This window comes from Anguilla anguilla, chromosome 10 (assembly GCF_013347855.1).
Source record: "Anguilla anguilla isolate fAngAng1 chromosome 10, fAngAng1.pri, whole genome shotgun sequence".
NCBI lineage: Eukaryota > Metazoa > Chordata > Actinopteri > Anguilliformes > Anguillidae > Anguilla > Anguilla anguilla.
The window spans coordinates 11,903,497-11,920,801 of NC_049210.1; the positions used below are offsets into that span (position 1 = coordinate 11,903,497).

At 43.1% G+C, this 17,305-nt stretch overlaps 1 protein-coding gene across 2 annotated transcripts; it reads right to left on the bottom strand.

Moving 5' to 3' along the window:
• Nucleotides 1–8,573: 8,573 nt before the first annotated feature.
• LOC118237351 (TOG array regulator of axonemal microtubules protein 1-like) lies at nt 8,574–15,401 on the bottom strand. 2 transcript variants are annotated; one of them, XM_035435970.1, is made up of 13 exons: nt 14,945–15,401; nt 14,089–14,288; nt 13,781–13,847; nt 13,156–13,398; nt 12,625–12,748; nt 12,398–12,503; nt 11,895–12,130; nt 11,257–11,415; nt 11,018–11,153; nt 10,622–10,858; nt 9,951–10,170; nt 9,765–9,851; nt 8,574–9,579 (listed from the first exon to the last, which is right to left on the bottom strand). In XM_035435970.1, the coding sequence occupies exons 1-13, from the start codon at nt 15,093–15,095 to the stop codon at nt 9,362–9,364; spliced, it is 2,184 nt and encodes a 727-aa protein (XP_035291861.1). In that variant the 5' UTR covers nt 15,096–15,401; the 3' UTR covers nt 8,574–9,361. The 2 variants fall into 2 exon arrangements, with proteins under 2 accessions (XP_035291861.1, XP_035291860.1); XM_035435969.1 differs by having other exon boundaries at nt 9,765–10,170; nt 11,018–11,138.
• Between the last annotated feature and the right edge of the window lie 1,904 nt (nt 15,402–17,305).

Below are 17,305 nucleotides of genomic sequence, written 5' to 3' on the forward strand. Positions count from 1 at the left end.
TGCCCCGCCATACATTTCAGACGTCCTACTGCCTGTTTTCTCATTGTTTGCCCTCAGCTGTTCCTTGCAAGTCCTGATGCTTCCGTGCCTCTCCGTCCCATTCAAGTATTTTTCCGAAACCTGATAACTATCGCACCAGATACATGGATGCATATTTTCTCCGCTGATAATTGTCAAAGGTCTCCAGCTCTCCCACACTGCTGTACTGTACAGTAATTCATCCCTATACAGAAACTGAGATTAATTACATCAAGATAGCCCTGGTGCATTAGCACGTGCCATTCTTTGCATATGCAAAGACAAAATTGCCGCAGTCTGTCCCTCTCTGAGTTCAGTGCGGGGCAGGTCGGTAAGGATAATAATGGTTTGAAAATGAACTGAAGAATTAGGGCATTCCCTTTTTCACTCCTGTTCGGATAACAGGGGGAGAAATGGAGGATTATAAAGAGGATCAAGCTGAGGTGAAGAAATCTTTCTGATGTTTACAAGGACCGGTGAGGTGAGGCCGATGGAGGGGGGGATCAGAAGCTCCGGGACCTTTCGTCAGCTCCCAGGGGAGGAATAGTTCTGACAGTGCCGTCCACTCAGATTCATGTGACATGAAAGGGGGGGGGGGGAGGACCCCTCTACAAAGAGAGGTGCCGCCCATTTCCCTGGGACCGCAGTGCGGCCAAGCAAATCAACGGGTCTCAGGTCCACTGTCCTTCCCTGCCACCGCCCATTAGTTGCCTGTTGACATGCCAGAGCCCGAGACACCCATGCCTCTTTCACTCGGCTATAGCCATTGTTCCCCAGTCCCCAGAGCTGACAGCTTATTTCTGGCACAGGAAGTTTCCATTTCAGTTCTCACAAAACACCGGCACAGAGAGAAAGTTTAACTCAAAAGACTGAGGCCAAACATAACTACTGTAAATGAAATGTCGCGTCTTCATTTACGCATGGGTGAGACTACCTTGGGTACAGGTGATGCTCTTCCCACGTTACCAATGTGTGAGCCCCTTGAATATGTCACTTTAAAAACACAGCTCCAAAGAATCCTTGAGAAAATCCACTGCAATAAACTTACAAGAACTGTACACAACAGACTTTAAAGGCAGAACAGACATTCAAAGCAAACCCAGTGAAACACAAGCCGCTTGTCTAAGCAGGATCTCAGCATGGGGCTGACCCACAGCTTACCAGCATGGGTTACTCACCGGTGTGTGTTCGCCACGCAGGGTAGCCCTGGAAGAACGTGGTCCCCCCCAGCTCAGCGCAGTGTGCACTGCCCGCAAGCCCTGTCCGCTCTGGTCTCTCTCTCTGCTAGCTCTCCCTCTCTCCTCTCTCATTTTTCTCTCGCTCACTTTTTACTCGCTCAGCCTGGGAAGAGCTTCCCGGTTGACGGGCGTTTCCATGGCAACCCCCGGGGGCCCGTTCAAAAGCGATCCTCCTCCTCCGCCTGCCAGTTCTGGGCTCCCTCAATGAGGAAAGCTCTTTGTTGTGAAAAGGTGATATTTCACAGTGCAGGGTTAAGGACAGGAGAACGCAAATAGTTTTGCCAACACCACATCCACCACCCTAATCACCACCCACGCCCACGAGCCCTCCCAATGTGTCCCCACGGCTTGTGTACCTCTCCCGCACTTCCCCTCCTCGCTACTTGTGCTGGCATGCAGAGGGCAGGGTTCTGGGCAGTGGAGTAAAGAGCAGGGGTTGGAAAAAAAGAGCCTTTGGATCACGTTGTTAAGGAAATCTCAGAGGGACTTACTGACTCATTAGCTTTTGAGGTGCCGCCTGCACCTAATCGGGTTTAGGCCCCTTTAGACCACCTCTCCGCTGTACAAGGTTTCTGTGGCCTCTTATCAAAGCCTCCACACACCCAAATGAACAGAACACCTCCCTAGGGGAGATCCAGATACATGCAGTTGGGTTTCCCATGCTTTACAGAGCTGTATTTTGAAATGTCTGTTGAGGTAAGCAGTGATTAAGGGACACAACCCCAAAAAAACTTCAGGGCCCTGCTATGTTCACTCTTAAGACTGCCATTACGTTGTTAGCATACTTAGCATTTTACATGCATTAACTTTGAGCCAACATCCATGTTTGTAACAAGCTCGGAAGAGAAGGCAGTACACAGGTGGGCAATGACAGATTTCAACAGAAAAGGCCAAGCTTAAAGCATCCTAAGAAACAGTGCTTTTTATATTGAGGATTAAATAAGAATGCAGTCAGACAACAGTGACACAGTTAGTGGACATCCCAACCAGCTTTACATTAGATATGAAACCAGTTTGGGGCACTGCATTCAGATTCCTCAAACAACTGATAACATGAAACCTGCCATTAGAATGCTATGAGGATAAAACCCCCATTAACAGAGAACAGAAAGACTAAGTACACCTCAAGAGGAAACACAGACTAAAAATGCACCTGTACTGAGGCATTTACCCTCAGACGCCATGCTTTAAACCATTCATGGTAAAGTGAACCATCCCTTTAAAACAAGCTATTCCAGCTATTCCAGCTACTTTCGGTGACACACAAACCAGATCCCTTTTTAGTTGCGCAATGCAGCCGGCTGCCTTTTTGCTAATCCAGTCTCTAACTGAAATTTTAATCACGCATTTGCATTTGCCGTAAACATTTAAACGGCCCTTTCAATGTCATGGACAGCCATGTCTGCCTGATTTCACAGTTCACTTTCAGAGTGGAATAGACTGAGTCAGCTAGTAGTTAATAATTCAGCGGTTAAAGAGGCTGGCTCGGGTAGGATTCTCTCAGACCAGTATGGTGTACGCTTACAGAATCTGGTTATTGAAAATGTTTTTGCCAAGCAGTTGGAGCCACATTTAAAAAAAAAGGGGGGGGGGGCTAAATTGTTTGAGCAGTGTTGCAGGCTTCATCACTCTGCTGTCCCCCTGTCCCCTGCTGTGATCCAGTTCTATGAATTTTCGCCCTGACTGTCAATGGAGCTGACCGCTGTTCTGGCTGATGTCCTGGTGCCCCTGTCTCTCTCTCAGGTCCCCATGTGAAACACGAGCCAAACCATCCTCTACCTGTTCCAGAAATCTCAACTGTCTATTACTCCTAGCACTGTCCACTCTCTGGTCTTTCTCCATGAGCTGTCCCTCTGTTTCCCTTACTCTCTTGCTTTTTTTCCCCCTCCAAACACAACAGCATTGGTCAGAGAATCAAAGTGATAAAATATAATTTTATCTTTTATACGTTTACAATTCTCTACCTTAGAACCTTCCTCAGTATTTTATTGAAGTTCATGTCACTTTCTTTTTGCTATTGTTATAAGCCTTTTACATAAATCATGATTATAACTGTATTTGTTTGGCCTTTTCTGCATTGCATTGTTAAATAACTTCCATTTTTGAAGTGAGACATTCATACATAACATGGGCTATGATGATAACCATTATTACGTACTTATTATTACGACAATTTTTTTTTTCATCAGCTAAACAACATATGCGACTGTAACATACAGTAAGAATAGAATACATTAACATTAACCGCACTAAAATTTCTGCAACAACAGCAAAGGATTATCTGGTTTTTCCAGTTTTTCCACACACTGATAAATAAAATTAAGCAACATAAACAAACCATGGCACAACCATGGCCGGATAGAAACTTACTGCACAGCATCCACACACAACCAAACCCCCATTTATAATCAAAGTGCAAACTACAGCAGAAATCGGTGAACGAAACACCTCCAAACACCTTTGGAAGATTTTCACCACAGACAACTGCTGCCAAAGGATAAAGCATCCAAAGACAAGAATTCTTGGCCCAATAAATTCTACAGGGTTGCATAACGGAAACAAGTACAAATTACCCTTGATGGATATATAACCCCACTTAATTCCTTACAGGCAGGGCCATTTGCAGTAGATAGATGGGGATGTTACTGTTTAACACATGAGCGATCACACAGTTAGATTGTTCTTATTTACATATCCGTGCCCTGCAAGGTGACAGATAAACAGTATCATTTTCAAAAATCTGAATGGGGAAATGAGTTCTGAACACTACCAGCTCACAGATTTAAAACTGGGGGAGGTTTGTGGAGAAGGTAGACACATAAATGACCCTCAGTTCTGATAAATCAAAGATCAAAGAACAAATATAGATACTAAACAGCCAATTCAGACAATAATAAAAGTAGGATGTGATCTGTGAAATCTACTCCTTGTGAAACGAGGGTCCCTTTGTGTGCATTTTTGACAAATGCTTGTCCCTAAGGCAGTTCCTCATGGGAGGATGCTGAAACAGCGTTTTGCCAGAGGTGTAGAGCCTGACAAAGGACATGCATTCACCAGGGGCTGCAGCAACCAAAAGTGACATCTAGCCAGGTTTGTACAAAAAAGCTCAAGATTTGTAAACAGGTAAGAACCGCTCACCTGAAACATCTGAAAAAAAATTGGAATGCACTTTGACAAGGAGGAAGTTCTGACCACAGCAGGGCTCTTTGTGTATACAAACTCAAACAGGGAAAACTATGACTGTTCTTTTGTGTTGCTACGAGATGATAAAATCTCCCATTTCACAAACAGATACATTCCTTACACTGTAAAACAATCTGATTTGGCCTGTCTTGAAACTTGATCAAAAACACTTGTGCTCTCCGGAAGAGAGCTATTGCTGTCTCTATCAATCCACTATCATGAAGATGAGAGAGGCATGTCTCCACTTCAGAAAACTTCCCTCTTACTGTGCCTCTCTGTCCAAAAGCTGACTGTGAAACAAAGAATACTGTACACATAAGACCTATTCTGGCAATAGCTGCTCAAACTCATTCAACAGTAGAAGATTCACACAAAACATAAGAATTTCAATACATGTACTGTAATTTGTCTGCTTGTAATTCACTGTGCTCACTGCTAGAGAGAGTGTTAAACAGGAAGGTTTTGATAGTCAGCGTGAGTAAGTGGACAGAGCAGTGAGTAGTGAGTAGTATAGTACTTACAGTAAGGTCTCAACAGTAGGGTTGCTGTAGTGCAGGGAAGCAGGGAGAGAAAGCGAGTGTCTTTGCTGTTTGTGTCTTTTCTCTGTTCTCTCTCTTGCTCTCTCTCGCTCACTCTCTCTCTCTCTCTCTCTCTCTCAGGTCAGGGTTTGGCTAAAATCTCCAGTGAGTGACTCAGGCTGGGTTTGTGTACTTGTGCGACTGTTTTCTGTGCATGGGTGTGTGCGCCTGTGTGTGTGTGTGTGTGTCTCAATACGCACGAGCGTGGAAGCATGCACTCGCCCCGCGCCACCCACCCACTCTGTAGCTATGCTGGAGCGCTGTAATAGTTTCCATACACAGCTGGAAATAATAGCGATTCCCGTGCAGGCACAGTTTGAGTGGCCCCGCCCTTTAGTGATCCATGAGCAGGAAAAGGCAGGCACTTTCTCAATCTGTTTTTCTGAATGTGCAGCATGGGGCCATCTCCCCAAGTCCATTTCAATGTCTGAGCCCCATATATGAGGACACACTGGGGACGCACTGTGCTTGCTCCTGTCCCTCAAAGTTTATCAGTATGTAAATAACAGGTCAAATGAGGTGCTGTGAGGACACCGCAAATCTGGACACTAGGGGTCTCTGTAGAGCAATGCGAAATACTTGTCAATTTTCATCACTCTTCAGAACTTGCATATGCAATGCAGTTTTATGGTGTTTGTTTTAGAAGGCCACCAACATGATTAAAGATACATACTGCCACCTGCTACTTTTGCCTACATTTCCAAAGGTGCTTCAATTTAAGAACAAATATTAAGTTATGATATGCTAGATTACAATGTTGACCCACCCCTTGCGCATTAAAATTAAATATAATCACCAGGGTGTGTGAATGTGTATGCACACACATGCATTAACAGATTGTAACCAATATGTGGGGAGACGCACACACACACATGCACACGCACACACACGCACTCACACATACACATACATGCACACGCACACACACAGCTGGAATAGATTGTGCTCTTGTGGAACTCAGTGTTTCCACTGTGTTGTCCAAAAGCAGGCAGGCACAATGGGGGAAAGGGCTTCTCTTGCCCAACCAGCTCAGAAGCAGAGTGACTGACACCGTGGGGAGGGGAGGAGCTGCCAGGGCTGCCAGTCAGAGAGTGAGAGGTGGACAGCGGGACGCTAGGCTGCATTACAAACACTCAAAATGATCAATAAAGCTGAATAGCAGCAAACAAATAACAAAACCATTAGCTGACGCCGGTCGATCAGGCTTCACGCTACGTGATATGCATGAGGTGTGGGGAGAGGCCATAAAATAACATCGCTGCACCAAAGACACCTTTGCAGTGTGAAACCAATCAGAGTAAATGAGGACATTGTGTCCCTCACTGTGGAATTCAGACAAGATCAGTCCCATCTACTAAGTCTACTAAATTTCCAAAATGACTTAGTGAAGTTAATTTATGTGATTATGATAATTACATTTTCACACATAAATATCGATTGCAGTTGTCCATTGAGCATTAAGCTTTCCAAATTTATTCTGTATGACTTGTATAGTTGGGTAATGTATTTGTTTTCAGTAATAAATATCAATATTATTTTGTAATTGTCCTTTCACTTTAGACTTACTGTATGGTTAGCTGTAGTATTTACCTATACTCATAACTCCTTGACAAATTGAGGTGATTTCTGTTTCCAAATGGCATTATCTTAATGGAATCCGGCAGGGTGACATGGCCAGAGACAAAGTATGCAACCCTGTATCTGGCTATTGTGCCCTGTTATTCTGAAATAACACTGGAATTAAAGGAGAACGACAGGCAGACAGGAAGATGAGTACATCACGTGATGAGAGTACAGAATGTTATGCCAACACCGGTGAGTGTTGGAACTGACCAACAGATGTTTCCCTGCTCCCAAAAGTACACTGCACCCACCCACTGCCCTGGTCCCAGAGGTGCTCCCTATCCTGTACAAGAGAGAGGGAAGTGGCTTTACTTACGTTTCGGGTCTCTACGGAGCTCCTCTCCCCGTTCACCACCTAGCTGGTGCTCCAAGCAGCAACAGTCCAGTACTGAATTCCTCCAGCCTCTGCCCTCAGAACTGCACCCAGCACCGCTGTCCAAAATAAATATTTAACAGCCCAGCGACGCAATAAACAATCAAAGGTCACACCTTTCTTTTTCACTTCCTTCTCCTGCCTTCAAGAGTTTTATTGTTATTCCACTGGTTTATGACATTCTTCATGCAATAAATCATACATTGTGCTGTACTGGGCAGAATCACCAAGAACACCCATGTCATTCCCATGGAGCTGTTATATATATATATATATATATTTATATATATATATATTTTAATCAGCTTTTTTAAATCCTGACTTTATTTGGCAATATGACAAGCTATATAAAGACATGAATATTTTTTCCAGCTTATTGCAGTTTCCGGAGGGGCTAAAGTAGTGGAGAGGGACCAGGAACAGATGCTTCATTCTGTCAATGTCACTGTTAAAGTATGCGGCTCCTCACGCAATTGAGTGCTTCTCAGTTCCTCTGCTGCTGTAATACAATACTTTCAAGTTGAGACAGCTATTTTTATTTCTTTTGGTTTTGCTTTTTATGAAGGAAATCAGGCAGTCTGCCCTCTTTTCATATGTTATGCTTCATTCAGACAGAAAGACAGCAGAGAGGGTAACAGACAAGGGATCACAGCTCAGAAGGTGCCATTGCTGGGGATCAAACCCCTGGGCACAAGAGGAGAATTTCATATGGCTTGAGAGTTGGCTCCACTATGGACTGCGCCATAAGTTCCGCCTTGGGCCGCCATTTTAACCCCAAACAATTGTCACTATCACTCACTCACTTTTGGTACTGCAACTCTCAGATTGAGACGCAGCAGCATTCTAAAGAGCGAGCCCATAGTACTATAAATACATGCAGAATCCTTTATTGCTACAGTAGTTGTCTCCGACAACAATTCCTGTTTGAATGACACTGAGCAGGGGTGCAGTTGACCCTTGTTCAGCATCTCACTAAACGCTCCACCCATGACGGGACTTTACCTGGAATAGACTATCACGTGCAACGACCATGAGTCAGCTAGGACTTCTGCAGTATTCTGCACCATGACCTGCAGAATATGAACCACTGGCTCTTTGGAAAGTGTATCACAGGAGTGCACAGGTGTGGCGCTACTAGCAAGGGTTCAGGTGACAAACAGCGGGATAGGGAACAAAAGTAGATAATCGTTGTTCTATAAGTACCCTATTTGCATAACAGTACACCAGTGACATTTGCCCAAGGACACAGATATGAGATATGTATAGTAGTGAACTGAGATGCCTTCTTTGGGGAATGAAGTCAAGATCAAGAGCACATGGGTAGAAGTGCTGAATAATGAGAGGGAATTGGGCTTGCAAGTCCAGGGATAAAACGTCAATTCCCAAGCAGGGCACTGCTGATAAACCATTGAGCATGGCGCTTAACCTGAATTACTTCAATATCCATCTGTGTAACTGAAAATACATTGAACTATTTTACAGTACTTGTTTTGAATTTACCTGTGAAGTAAATGCATTTTAACTTAATATTCTTGAAAATATTTTCATTTTATTTTGATATTATGGATATATATAGCTTGCATGCAAGATAAAAAATACACACACACACAAATACAATGTGTTTTATCCTCAACTATGAACTCCAAAGCATGCATGCAAAGAGTGGTTTGTGCTGTTTCAGCAACACAATTATTTTTGTGACACAGTTTTTTTTTTCTTTATTTTTATAGAGGATATTAGTTAAGTTGAAAAGACATCATTGACAAAACACAAAAAGCCAACAGAACATACAAAATGTTAAAAAAATATGTTAAAACAGCTGATTATGAATTTTTAATGTGTACTGTTGACATACTTAAGTGAAAAGAAAAAAAAATGTAATCATGTAAAGAAAATATTGATTGATCTTTGGGTACCTCCTACTCTAGAGACTTCTGAAAAAAAGTCTCTCATGTATTATGCCCCTGATGAAGGCATGATCTGAACCCTGATACTTTTTTGGTAATAATATCAATGATATCTGGTGTGCATTTGTCATCAGTTTAGAACTGTTTTGTGACAGCTTTAGTAATTGGGTAGGCAAGCAGATTTTTATGAATTGTTTTGACAAATATATTACAGAATACTTTGTTTATATAAGCACCTTCATGCCATAAAGAAAGCTTTTGTTGAGATAGGAGGATACACTGGAGAAGCTAATACTTATTTCTGGTGAACAGACACCTGGCCGTTGTCAAGTGACAAGCTGGTGACCTGATCAAAGCAAGTTGTTGCCCTTATTGAAGCCATGGGTGGAGGTCAGTGGGGCTTGTAGGCACACAACATCAGTGTGTGGAGCAAGCTCGGGGTCAGAAGGTCTGCAGAAGTTGGTTCAGTGCCTTGTTCACCTCTGCGGACTGGGAGGCAGCACTCTCTCTCACACGCTGGCCCATTTGAACGTGCAGAGCTTGACACAATGAAACGATGGGGGCTCTGTTGTGGGAGGATACTAGCAGCTTCCACAGTAACGGGAGGACCTTTTGCTCCACAATCTGTGGCTGCCTCGGGTATAGGCCTGTCACCATACCTGAAGGACAGACCAGGCAAAGGACGCAAGCGGTCAATAAAACAAAATCAATCATAGCTGGTTCCCATATCCAATACCGCACCAATTCGCCATGGTAACAATATTAGCAACATAAAAGTTATATGAATGTATTCAATGGAAACCCCAAGTCAGAATTCTGCTCCTGCCACAGAGCTGTGAGTTACCAGCCAGCTTGTCAATCAGGTGCCCTTTTGCTTTCCCATTCAGGAGCTGGGCCTTGGTGCAAAGAACCTCCAGCAGCAGAGCGTTATCTAGAACAGATGAGAAAGAATTTCCAGTGTTGCAGTGTCTCCCACCTGCCTTTGATACTGGAGGCCAAAAAGGGGCTTTAGAGACAGTAGAGACCTTACCCAAATGCTGAATGAGAGAATTCAGAGCACCGTCAGCAGCGTTGTGAATGACATCAATTTTGCTGTTTAGGTGATTGTCGACAATAGCCGGCACCAGGAATTTCACAACCTGAGCTAAGCTGTCCTTCAGCAGGGGGATCATTGCCTGCAGGGCCTCCAGCGCATGCTGATTGATCTTTCGGTTTGACTCCTGCAGTCTTGCCACAATGGCATCGAAAACCTTGAGCAAAGAGACGGAAGAGCAAGACTAGTCCTACATCCAGTACAGTTTGATGGAGATTGTGGCCAGAAGCTCTGCAGGGTGACACAATTGGCTCTAGCTTTGCTTAGGAATGGGAGGGTTTCAGTCGGATTGGATGACAGCATTTCAATGCTAACCAGCAACCCCTGTCGGCTGGTCAGACTCCCCCAAGTTTGTCTGTTGAGCTGCACATGATGCATGTCCGTCCGATTCACGTCAGGGCAAGTCCGATGTGTGAAATGCGATGTGATATGTACTGGTGGCTGACGTCACGTGGTTCTGAGAAGAGCGCGAGCTTCTCGCCACTCTCCCAAATCAAAAATGGAGGTTGCAATAAACATGATAAGGCCCAAATTGAGGAGAAAAGGGGGGTATCATAAGGACATCTTCCATATGGGCCTGTTCAAAACAACTTTTTGAATGGACTTACTGGATATTTGCATGCCACCACCAAATCAGGTTTTTCCTTGCAGTCTGCTACTATTTTGTCAATAGCCTCAATGCGTTGCGGAAAGTCTTTGGATGCCATCTGGACCTTCATTGCCTCGATGTATTCTTCTTTCTGGGCCATACTGTACTGTTTAACCTTAGCTGCAGCTTGATTTATACCAGGCAGAGAGCTTTTGTGGTCAGAAGTTGGACTGTTGGTCCGTGTTTTGGCAAATTCCTGCCAAATACAGTAACCAGCATAAGTACGGATTACCCACAATGCCACTGCTACAAGAATACAATTAACCACACAACAGATACATCTTTTCACATAGTGTATCTTGTATTGTTACATCAACCTACTTCAAACCTGGCAACCTCTTACAGCACAGCCTACCTGGGCCCTTTTAACGATGTCCCTAATCTCTGGAATGTCCTTCGCCGGTATGTATTTCCTCAACATTTTATCAAAGTCAGGATGGGGTGCCATAAAAACGAGAACCTGGCGACCAAAGTGTCTGAAGGAAAACAAACTAAATGAACCATGTGGAAGAAAAGCAAAGGAACGACTATTTTGTTACCGGTTCATAAAAGAGAACCAGCCGTATTGGACGTGACGGACAGGTGAGCCCTTACCTGACTTCCTGCGAAGCATCTTGGGCGAGTCGGGCTGCAGTAGGCAGGATGCACTCAGTGATGCCACGTGTGTCAGAAAGTAGGCGGGCCGCGTCGGTCATTTCCACCAGGTTGAGCAGGTGCTGACTTGCACACTTCCTCACCACACTATTAAGGTGTCTATACAGCAGAAAAAACACCGGTAAACTCTGATGTTCCAGCACAGTCTTCTAAATGTTCTTGTTATGCTAGATAATCCAGTGTGGCCATTATATATTTTTATATTACAATATGCTGCTATGAATCATCCTGCATTCAAAGGAATAACAAGCACTGGCAAGAAAAATCCCACCCAACCCTATTGAAGGGCAGATTATTTATTGCCTTACCCATATGTACTAGAAGAACCAATAAATAGTCTGCACCTCAACAGGGTGGAATAAACAAAGGCTGCTGCAGAAATATTTTCTCCAGTAGCCTTTGTTTATTCACCTGGAAAAAGTGGGACTGTATGTCCTTTTCACCAACAGCACTCCATCTGGGCTACGAGCCCTGATCTAGAGTCTAGTGCCTCTAAACTTAATATTCCTCCATTTTGTCAGGCGAGGGGAACTGCTATCCACCTGACAGTGCAACTCAAACATAAGCAGGTCTCTTACCTCAGGCCCCCAGCCAGCAGAGCCTTGATCACAAAGGCCACCGAGCAGTTCTGGACCATGCTATCCAGCGCAGCATCGACATCTTGCCGGATGAATTCATTGGCAATTCCCACTTTCTGAAGGAGTGCCGCGGCCGTCACCTCCAACTCCGCGTCCATCTTCTTCTGTAACTGGGCGTACATCATTCCCAGTGTAGACACCGCCACCCGGGAGACACAGGAGCGCAGGTTCATAACCTAGAGGTGACCACAACTGTCAGAATTACAAAGGACGCTGAGAAAACCTTGTACAGAGCTCAGAAAGATCTTTGTCACTAATGTTGATTAATTAAGGGCGAGTTAATTCACATGACCAGTTTACTGTAAGCACTAACAAATCAATCATTTACACTATTGAATACTGCAGAATAATTTAAACAGGCTCTCTAGGCCATTCGACAGCTTGCGCTGCAGTTTCCAGAATCAGTATAGAGGGCTGTATGCAAGAGGGAAAAACAGAAGCACCTCCAGGATGAGGGTATGGCAGACATCATGCAGTCTGGGGACCAGGATATCTGGATGGCTCTGCACAACGCTGTTGATGATGTTCAAGCCTGTAATGGTCTTCTCCCTTTGATTAAATAAACAACAGTGAAAGGAAAAACACATGGGTTTCAGCGAGCAGCATCAAACCACTTTGCAGCTCATTTTCATTCCGGAAGCTACAGGAGAAGGAAGGATGAGGTGCTCACCAGTCATCCATGCCCAGAAGTTCTAAGCCCTGGGCCAGTGCCTTCTTGGGGTTGTTGGTGTGCTGCAGCTCCAGCTGTTTCAAGTGTGTTTTCCTCTTCAAAGTGTTCACCACGGTCTGCTTGTCTGTCACACACAACAGCCAAAATCAACATCGTACAATCATGTTTCAGCTAAGCTATCCCTGTCTAATATCCATAGGGTCGGATTAAAACTGGAATAATGTAGACTTCCCTCTTAAGGTTGCATTTAGCAGGCAAGGTTCAGTAACACTGTATTTGTATTAAAAGTTTTAAAAGAAGGTTTCAGTGTGATTTTATGCGTATTTAATAATAAAAGGAGACTTCATAAGGGATGGATAACAGGAAGAACTACCAATAACACTTCCTGGCTTGATGTTAATTATTAGTTATTACTATGTGAGAAAGTCTTTATCGTTCTCTCACTCTTCATTATATTGCCATATGAAGCTGAGAAAAGCTACAGGAAATAGTTTTCTGATCTGAAAGATCGGGAAAGGCATTCCTTCTAACCAGAGCTGTGGGGCAGAGAAGGGCTGTGAGGCAGGGGGCTGCTGGTTTCTTGGTGGCTTGGGTCAATCCTCTTTGGAGGCGTTTTGGTGTTGGTGATGCAGCCCATCCTTTTATGACTCATGGCATCAGGACTGGTGTACTTCCTCCCATTTGTTGTTGTTGTGTCGGATTTGATGGACGTCTGCGTTTCGAGCGGACTCAAAACAGAACACGGCGATCCTTCACTTGAACTAAATTCCAGCACTGCCCAAAGAATAAAGCCAGCACAGTCCCACAGTAAGCTCCCAGTCAGTCAAGTTCTCAGTAGCGCCTCAAGATTTTCTTAAACTCAATTGCAGAGTTGGACATTATAGCAAGGTTCTCCACCCTTTAATCCAGAAGTTTCTGTAAGCAGTAAAATGTATTTAAATTTGTGGATGCACCCAAATGCAACCAAAATTAGTCTGACAGCATTTCCAGTGTGTAACATGAAAAGCAAGGAACAATATTATGCAGCAAGACTATTCAGTGAGTGCAGTGAGTCAGTACATTCAAAATAAAACTCAAAACTGTGGGAATAATCTCAGGGAACCTCTATGGTGAATGCCACGCAGTCATCTTATTCACATCCACAACTGGTTCTTACCATGGCGGATGATGTCTGCACCTAAGCTGGATTCTAAATGAAAAGTCAAAGAGTCTGCGCTGGGGCCCTGGAAAGAGCAACATCAGTGGGAATTTGGTTATACCTGCTCTTTACAAGCACTCTGAACTCACAGCTTTAAATGCTTGATATACACCCGACTTAATTTGCAATGCTACAGTAAGTTACAAAGCAGATCACTTTATATGGTGTTGATGCGTAAGATAATTCTTCTGCCGTCTACACACTGTTATAGCTTTTAAAATGAGGGTCTGCAGCACAGCCCAGTTGCAGCCAAATGTCTCGTTCACCTGTTTAATGCCATTGTGGAACATGCGTTTATCCATTGATGTGGCTTTATCGGTGCAGGCGACCATCTTGTCCACCTGCGTGGCACGGTTCTGTGTGGTGACCAACATCTGTGTGCTTGCATCTTGACAGATCACAGCCTTGGCTGTCGAGTGTAGACTATTCCTTTTCTCAGTCCCAGATGTGGACGGGAGACACGCACCTGGAATGGAATGAACAGGAATCAATTCTTGAGACCTTTATGAATCGAAGGGTTAAGTCATCTTGGACCGCTAATTTTCAACCTAGGAATCTCTGGGCCAAAATTATTTTCCACTTACATTCTAAAATTCATAGTTATTTGAAAAAATATCCCACTGCCTTCATATCAGGTTGAACATTAGTGGCCGCAAACGACTTTAACCATTTAAATGGTGTCCCTAGTGCTGTAAATAAGGAGCTGTAATCGGCCATGCCAAATCAAGGTGGACCGAGAATTGCGAATTACAGAGATGCAAATAAGGAACCAACTTCAGCCTAGTACCAGCCTCAACCTTCCAGCGCCGAGGTACCGAACTGGAGACAACAGGCGACTACAGCATTAGTTAAGACATTTGCTGAATTCGGGCAGTTCAAATAGCCTACGTGGATATAAAAGAAAACGCCGCACACGTTTGTGATGCAATCCATGGTAATAAAATAAAAACGTGTCATATCTTTATTCTACATGATCGTTTAGCGCGAATGAACTGATTGTCAATTCAAAAGAAAGGAACACATTGAGAGTAAAGGTCATCATCAGGGTTTTGTTTCCTGCAAGTTTGTTTCCAGGTCATCAGGCTACATAGTTACACGGAATGTGATGACCGTGCTACCTACTTGAAGATGGGGCTGAAGTATTCGATTCGCTCTCCAAGCGATTCGAAAACGCCTTCTTCGATCGGCCTCCCTCGACATCACCGGAACGCAGAAACCACTTCGGTTTTGATAACATTTTCTTGTTCTTTCCACTTGACGGTTTCTTATCCATTGTCTAGGAAGCGGAGCAACTACGCGAGATCGAAGTAATCGAAGTTTAACTGGCTCTTTCACCCTGATCTGTTTATCAAACCTTACACCGATAGTGCATGCCATCACAAAACTGATTATCACCAGCAGATCCGAAATGACTTCAATCACGCTAGATTGCCTTGTGACGTTTTGTGGAACGGGAAACTATGAACGACCGTGAAACGTAACAGAACGTTTTGTCAGTTGAATAAACCCAATGTGCACAGCAAGTATCGATATCCTCCAGCATGCAGGTTTTAAATAATTTTGAGAAAATACCTTGCTAAACCCAAACTAAGCTTAAGGATCTAGCTGTCGTAAAGCACTTCGTACAAGGAGCAAAGGCATCCTTATACCAGCCTGTATGTATTTTCTGCAAACACAAAGGAATGTTGCCTAGTTGGATTTATAGGCTAGACATAAAAATAAATCGTCACAATTGCATTAGAAGGCCTATTCACGTTATAATGAATACCAAAACCATATGAAATTAAGTTATCTTGGTAATACAGTATGGTGTGTTAGTTTACTGTATGCCTATCTTGTGTAAAATGTCTTACTAGCCCGGGAAAATATAAACTTGTATTCGACACAGTATACTGCTGCCGTCCTGTGGCTCGCATTTAAATTGCATGTTTAATGGTCTAGACCTGGCGTGTGGTGCATACTAGAACGATGTGCTGCAGCTTGCATTCAATTGCTACCCCCACTAGGTAAAAGTAGAATATGGGCTCTTAATGCAATAAATATCCTACCCCAAAGGTCTGAACAGACAATGAAATATTGTTTTCATACGCACTTCGGTTTAGGCTACATTGAAATGGTTGTCGCCCTTCGTACTTCTCCAAGACAAGCTCCTCGTGCAATTGCCCCGGTATTACAGAAATATATTGCCTGTCTGGTAAATCCATTTTTACATTGTCCGTTTTACTTTGTTACGAATCTGTCATTTAACATTATCGTTAACCCATATGCCCGCATCGTAGATTTTAACATTATTTAACAATGAATTAAATTAGAAAATTAGATGTAATTTTGTTTGAAATGTCTTGCAAAACTTTGGTTTGTAATTTTTGTAAAAATAAGGAAAATGTATCCTACGCGTCGTTTAATTTCAAGTGTAGCAATTTATGTAGCACATTTCATACACGTTTAGCAAAACAATCACATTTATACGGCTACATTAAATGTTTTGTTAAACGTGTATGAAATACATTTTCCTTATTTTTTTACAAAAATTACAAACCAAAGTCTTGCAAGACATTTCAAACAAAACTACATCTAATTTTATAATTTAATTAATTTCACAGAATAATGTCAAAATCTACGATGCGGGCATATGGGTTAACGATAATGATAAATGGCAGATTCGTAACAAAGTAAAACGGACAATGTAAAAATGGATTTACCAGACAGGCAATAGATTTCTGTAATTTCGGGAAGGAAATACCGGGGCAATTGCACGAGGAGCTTGTCTTGGAGCCATTAAACATGCAATTTAAATGCGAGCCACAGGACGGCAGCAGTATACCGTTTCGAATACAAGTTTATATATTTCCCGGGCTAGTAAGACATTTTACACAAGATAGGCATACAGTAAACTAACACATCATACTGTATTACCAAGATAACTTAATTTCATATGGTTTTGGTATTCATTATAACGTGAATAGGCCTTCTAATGAAATTGTGACGATTTATTTTTATGTATAGCCTATAAATCCAACTAGGCAACATTCCTTTGTGTTTGCAGAAAATACATACAGGCTGGTATAAGGATGTTAACCCATAAGCCCGCATCGTAGATGACATTATTCTGTGAAATTAATTAAATTAGAAAATTAGATGTAATTTTGTTTGAAATGTTTTGAGATCCGGGACCTTAGTTTGCAAAAATGTGTCGAATCGGTATGAATTTATTGAAAATAATTAATCAAGTCATCGTTTATTTAAAGTGCATTTCACAGATGTCTCAACACACTGTACATTTAAAAACATAAAAGATTATAAAAGATAATAGGCCTACATAGTGATTGGGCAACAGTATGACAACAGTAACAGAATGCTGCGGAGCGTCTGGTCTACAACCTCCCCAGACATTCCCATGTCACCCCCCTGCTCACTGACCTCCACTGGCTGCCTGTTATGGCTTGCATCAAATTTAAGACCTTGGTGCTTGCATACCAGGCA